General features: G+C 45.0%; 1 protein-coding gene across 1 annotated transcript in view; it reads left to right on the plus strand.

The window, feature by feature from the left end:
- The window catches only part of LOC108799316 (F-box/WD repeat-containing protein 11-like), a 55,708-nt gene that overhangs the window by 3,161 nt on the left and 45,827 nt on the right, over positions 1 to 6,720 (plus strand). Inside the window, exon 3 of the mRNA XM_018571168.1 lies at positions 70 to 274. Within this exon, the coding sequence (XP_018426670.1) occupies positions 70 to 274 (205 nt within the window). The remainder of the gene's footprint in view (positions 1 to 69; positions 275 to 6,720) is intronic.

Raw genomic sequence — 6,720 nt, forward strand, 5'->3', positions numbered from 1 at the left:
GGATTTTCACAGGAGGTTATTGATATGCTTTTGAAATCCCGTAAGGTGTCCACTTCCTCTATGTTGTAGCATGTGGATGCTGTTTTCCACATGGGCAATAGACCACGGCATTGTCCTTTCTCAAATCTCATCTGAGGCGATCCTGGGGTTCCTCCACACAGGTCTGGACAAAAGGATGAGCCTTAGTTCCCTCAAGGTACAGGTGTCGGCTACATCAGCCATCACTGGGATCAGGTGGACTCAGAATCAGAGCGTTTCCAAGTCCCTGAAGGCAGTGAGTAAAGTATATCCTCCTAATAGGCTTCTTTATCTGTCTTGGGATGTTCCTCTAGTTTTGGAGGCTCTTTCAGGACCTCCCTTTGAGCCAATACAGTCTATTTCTATGCAATTCTTGTCATACAAGATGGTCTCCTTAGAAGTCTTGGCTTCAGGTAAGGAGGGTGTCGGGGCTCCAAGCCCTGTGGTTGTGGTCAACCCTTTCTCATTTTTCATGATTATAGAGTAGTTCTGAGAACTGTATGAGGTTTCTTGCCGAAGGTTCATGCTAGTGTTCATGTGAATCAGGATATTATCCTTCCCGCTCTCAACTCAGAAGGGATGGAAGGATGTTTGAGCCTAGTCCGGTGTCTGAGGACATATGTGGAAGGATGTAAGGACTGGGAAAAGTCCAGAAGGCTGTTTATGATTACGGCAGGAGCCAGGAAGGCATTGGCAGCAGCCAAAACTTCATTAAGCAGATGGCTTGTGCTCACCATCATTAACGCCTGTCAAACAGCGGGAGTCTCCCCACCAAAAGGCATCGGTGTTCACTCCACAAGGGCCGTGTCCTCCTCATGGACAGCAGCAGCTGGAGTTTCAGTGAATCAAAATTGCAGGGCAGCAACATGGGCGTCTAGGTCTACCTTTTGTTAGCATTCTCGACTGGACGTCAGGGCTGCAGTGAATGACCACTTCGGTAGAAGTGTTTTGCTCTCTCGACTTGGAGTCGAGTGATACATTTATTTTTCGCATTCAATTATGTTTGTCTATGGATTTTGTTCCCACCCTTACTTCTGCTTGGGTAATCCCCATTTGTCAGCGCTGCCATGGATATGGCCAGGAAAACGGAAAATTTAATCATACTTACCGTAATTTTCTTTTCCTGGTTATACTCCATGGCAGCGCTGGGCTCCCACCCTATGGAGTTTTTAGCTTGTTACTAGACTGGGGAAGTCAGCAGGAGGAGGGGCTTTTATAGAGAGGGTTAGGCCTTGTTTAACCCTTTTGGTTCCTGTCAGCTAGGGGTAATTGGATCTAAACCCATTTGTCAGCGCTGCCATGGAGTATAACCAGGAAAAGAAAATTATGGTAAGTATGATTAAATTTTCCGTTATTTCTCTTTCGTTCATTGAAGGACACAGCGTAGATAATTAATCTCAACATTGGGTTAGAGCGCCAACTTCAGGAGCAGGACACTAGGCTGAAAACAAAAGTACAGCAGCCCCAGATGGTGACCAAACCCCCAGCAGCTAGAGTCAGCTAAGTTTTTGTTTTTTTTGCCTAGTGTCAAGGAGTAAGGGGTTCTAAACCCTCCCGTTTTTTTGCCTATATCTACTGCTATCAAGCAGTAGATATAGGCAAACAGTTTTAAAAAATAGCGCTTTAACAGCGGTTTAAACTTACCTTGTTTTCGCTGCGCTCTCCCGCCAGAGAAAACTAAACTGTTCGGGCGGCCGCAAAGCATCTTGGGGCGGGCGCATGCGCAGTTCGGATTCTTGGCCGGGAGACTAGCAGAGACGCAAGTTAAAGGCCGTGACACACTGCACGCGAAGCAGCGCGGAGCGGGGGGCGCGCTGCCTTTGCGAGCAGTGTGCCATGTAATTTTCTGCTCGGCACCTCAGCTTGCGAGGGCTCGCGGAGCTGAGCGTGCCGAGATGAACAATTTCAACTTCAGCCAATCGGCTCACGCGTATAAACCAGCGCGTCGCGATGCGACAGCTGGCAGGTTGTTACGGACGAGCCGATTGGCTGAAGGTGGTTTTAATCATCTGACTGCACTCAGCTCACACACTGCACGCAAAGCTCCGTGCCGGATAGCTTTGCTTCGCTCTGCACGGCTTCGCGTGCAGTGTCACGGCCTTAAGTCTATGGACGCATGCACCCGCATGCGGACACCGTGGGATCAGAAGTGCCAGCAAGCAGAGAGGAGTCCGAGCTGGATTAGAGAGCCGCCGCACCGCTGGAGGGACAGATGAAAACATCATAAAAGATCGGATTAAGAGACATCATTTAAGGTAAGTGCTGACATTAACACTGGGGGGAGGGAAAACAATTTTATCCTTTTAATGTCACTTTAAGCACACTGCTGGGGTTCTTAGTTTCCTTTCTTCCTGCAGAGTATTTTTAATTTTAGTTTAAGACCTTCAATCAACAACTGAGCTGGATGATCTAGATCCTTGTAGACCCCCCAACTCAGCCATTAAGCACATGTAGATCCTTAGCTTTGTGTGGGGTGGGCTGCAACAGCCCTATCTTTGATTTTAGGGCAGTCTGTGAGTGTTCCTCACGTGGGGCACATATGACTGAGTGCCTTGTTGCTTGGTTACAATTAGGGATGCACCGATATATCGGCCGCGAAACATATCGGCCGAAAATGGCACTTTTGGCATAATGCCGAAAGAGCCATGTTTCGGCCGATCGGCGCATCCCTGCTTTCTTTTCTCCCCGCTTGGCGCTGCTCTATGTCCGAGCGGGGAGAAGAGAAAGTGACAGCCGGCCGAACGCTGCATGACGAGAGCGCTGTGAGCGGCCGGCGTCTCCTCCCACACCGCTCTGCCGCCTATCACAGTCCGGCAGAGCGGTGTGGGGGCGGAGACAGCGCTGTCACAGGAGGCTGGGCTTTCCTCTCTACACCGCTCGATCAGCCTCCTGTGACAGCGTGTCAGAGAGAAAAGCAAGGTACACACACTCAGTGATCAGTGATCGCTGAGTGTGTGTACATAATTGAGGATATGGTATGTTAACTATATCCTCAATTATGAATGAATGGGAGTGATCTACATCACCCCCATTCATTCATAATTGTAGTTATAGTAAACAAACAATGTTCTCATGTTATCAATGAACAGGAACACTCATAGAGGATTCCTGTTCATTGATAACAGGGGACACAGAAAAAGAGATTGAGGACTCTGTGTTCTCAATCTCTTTTTCTATTTTAAAAGGGAAATATCAGGGGTCTGTTTAGACCCCTAATATTTCCCCAAAGCCCCTAAAAGTAAAGTTTAAAAAAAAAATAATAAAAAAATGATTTAATAAATATTAAAAAAAAATTTTTTTATAAAAATAAAATATTTTTAAAAATTGAAAAAATAAAAAACATTTTCGGTTTCGGCCTGACATTTTTTTTATTTCGGTTTTAAAATTTCCATTTCGGTGCATCTCTGGTTACAATGTCCCCCCAGGCGGACAGCATCCACACTACGGCAGGAGGCAGCCTGTCAAGGCAATAGTACCTGCTGCACATCCTCGGTAGTTGAGTATTTCCTTACTTCTGCTCATTCTATTTGGGTAGCTTGGAGCTGTATTTTTATGTATATTATGGGCAGGGGGTACATGTAACTGCTGGTTCCATACAGCCAATCACAGTGTTTCCATACAGGTTAAGCAGCGCCCTGATTCTGTCTAGAAGGGACCATCTTTCCAGGAGTCCATGTTAAAGCTTGTGTTTTGCCCTTAGTGATGTCACTCCCGCCTTTTAGGGACCTCACTGCTGCCTGTGGGGTGGTGTCTCCTGGAGTTGGATGTGAAGAAGTTCATGTTGGGTCAGCCATCCCTTTGCCTGCTTGTGGCATGGCTGCCTGGTTTATATGGCTGATGGCATTACGGGTCCCCTGCCCAAGTGATTAGCAGAGCACATGTAAGCCTAATATGAGGGCCTAGCTGCCCCTAGCTCTGCTTAGTGTGGCCTAAGGCTGCTTCTGCCCTCTGGTCTGTTTTATTCATCCTCACTTTCTGGATATGTAAATACTGTTGGTCTATTTCCTTTTTCCCTATGCCTAGCAGCAAATAGACAGTGGTTTGTGTTCCTGCAGTCTGCATGTCTTTCTTTCGGTTCCTGCAGTCAACACACTGTTGAGTTTTTCCTGTGTTCAGATGTCCATATACTATCTTGACCCTCTCCCCTTAACTTGGGTGATTTTCACTGAGTTTGTACCCTTATGCTGCTGTACATCCCAGCTTGCAATAGTGTAGCAGCCCATAGCTTTTCTCTTGGGTCCTTTTAGAGGCCTTTGGATTTCTGACCCTTCTTTGAGGAACACCAGCCAGGACCCAAGTCATCTAGCTAGGGACAAAGTGCTGGTTATAGAACACTAGATACGTCAGCATGCATGTAGACATGCAGTACTGTGCAAAAGTTTTTTAGGCAGGTGTGAAAAAATGTTGTAAAGTAAGAATGCTTCCACAGATCTGTGGTTAGTTCTCAAACATGTTTGGAACAACCTACCTGCCGAGTGCCTTCAAAAACTGTGTGCAAGTGCACCTAGAAGAATTGATAGTGATTTAAAGGCAAGGGTGGTCACACCAAGTATTTGATTTTGATTTCTCTTCTGTTCATTTACTTTCCATTTCTGTTAATTGATAAAAATAAACTATTGGCACTTATATTTCTGAATGCATTCTTACTTTACAGCATTTTTTAACACCTGCCTAAAACGTTTGTACTGTACATACTGTTTACACATACATGCTTGTATGTATACTCATACATGCATATAAACACACAGGCATGTATGTACTGTATACTCATACTTGTGTGTGTGTGTGTATATATGTATGTGTATACAGTGGGGCAAAAAAGTATTTAGTCAGCCACCAATTGTGCAAGTTCTCCCACTTAAAAAGATGAGAGAGGCCTGTAATTGGCATCATAGGTAGACCTCAACTATGAGAGACAAAATGAGAAAACAAATCCAGACAAATCACATTGGCTGATTTGGAACGAATTTATTTGCAAATTATGGTGGAAAATAAGTATTTGGTCACCTACAAACAAGCAAGAGTTCTGGCTCTCGCATACATGTACCTTCTTCTTTAAGAGGCTCCTCTGTCCTGCACTTATTAAGGTGCCCATACACCTTACAATTATCGGACGAAACGTTTCGTCCGATCGAATAGTCGTACGATTTTCGTACGGCTGCCCCGATGATCGCAAGATTAATTTAGCCGTAATTAACGAAAAGCACCTGGACGAAATGCGGTAATTGATTTGCCGCATTTTCGTTGGCGCAGTGTAGATCGTACGACTTTTGACTGACGGAAACGCCAGCAACATTACGACAATCGTACGATCTAGCAAAGTTTTCAAACATGCTTGACCGTCAAAAGTCGTACGATTGTACAGTAATGTAGGTCGGACACTGCAATGCACACATACGATTATCGGACAAAAAGTCGATCGCACACGAAAATCGTCCGATAATCGTAATGTGTATGGGCACCTTTTACCTGTATCAATGGCACCTGTTTCAACTTGTTATCTGTATAAAAGACACCTGTACACAACCTCAAACAGTCACACTCCAAACTCCACTATGGTGAAGACCAAAGAGCTGTCGAAGGACACCAGAAACAAAATTGTAGACCTGCAGCAGGCTGGGAAGACTGAATCTGCAATAGGCAAGCAGCTTGGTGTGAACAAATCAACTGTGGGAGAAATAATTAGAAAATGGAAGACCTACAAGACCACTGATAATCTCCCTCGATCTGGGGCTCCACGCAAGATCTCACCTGCAGAGAGCTGGGACCAACGTAACAAAGGCTAACGTCAGTAACGCCGCCAGGGACTCGGATCCTGTAGTGCCAGACGTGTCCCCTGCTTAAGCTAGTACATGTCCGGGCCCGTCTGAAGTTTACCTTGCAATTGATGTTACATTTTTTTGGGGACAGATAGAGCTTTCTTTTGTGACCCCGCGGGGGGTTATTTAATTTTTTACTATAATGAAAAAAGTACCATCAATGTAAAAAAAAAAAAAAGTTTCCCTACGTTGTTATAAAACATTTATTCTTACCCATATTTTTAGTAAAACATAAAAGTCGGGGTCACGTCAGGTAAATAGACACCAAACATGTCAAGCCTTAAAATTGCGTGCGCCCGCAAAATCGCAAAAACCGCACATAGGCAACAATTAAAATGCTTTTACTGCTCATCAGTTTAGTGTTATCTGTGATTAATGGCTCTAAAATTATTGCTCTCACTCCGACGTTTGCGGCGTTATGTAACATGTGAGGCACAATCGTCGTTTTCGTACGTAGGCGCACCCGACGCATATCTGCGTGTGTATGTGGGGGGCGGGGACTTAAAAAATGTTTTTCTTTTTTACATTTTTTTTATGCTTTATTTTTTTATGATTCTTTAATTTTTGTATTACTTTTTTTTTTACACACAACTTTATTGCTATTACATGGGGGGCTAAGAAGCCCCCTATGGCATAGGCAATTTACATGACAGGTCCTCTTTATGGAGACATCAGGGGTCTCAAAGACCCCTAATGTCACCTAGGGACGCCCAGAGAAGCTGATGAAGCAGAGATCGGCTTCATCAGCTTCTCTAGCTGGAGAGTGACACTGAATGCAGGAAGTGATGTAATATACATCACTTCCTGCATTCGGGGACTGAGAGGAGATCAAAGGGAGTTCGTATACTGAACTCCCTTTGATCTCCTGTCACAGAGCCGTGCC

This window comes from Nanorana parkeri, unplaced genomic scaffold, assembly GCF_000935625.1.
Source record: "Nanorana parkeri isolate BGI_ZX_2015 unplaced genomic scaffold, ASM93562v1 scaffold1691, whole genome shotgun sequence".
In the NCBI taxonomy this organism is placed as follows: Eukaryota; Metazoa; Chordata; class Amphibia; order Anura; family Dicroglossidae; genus Nanorana; species Nanorana parkeri.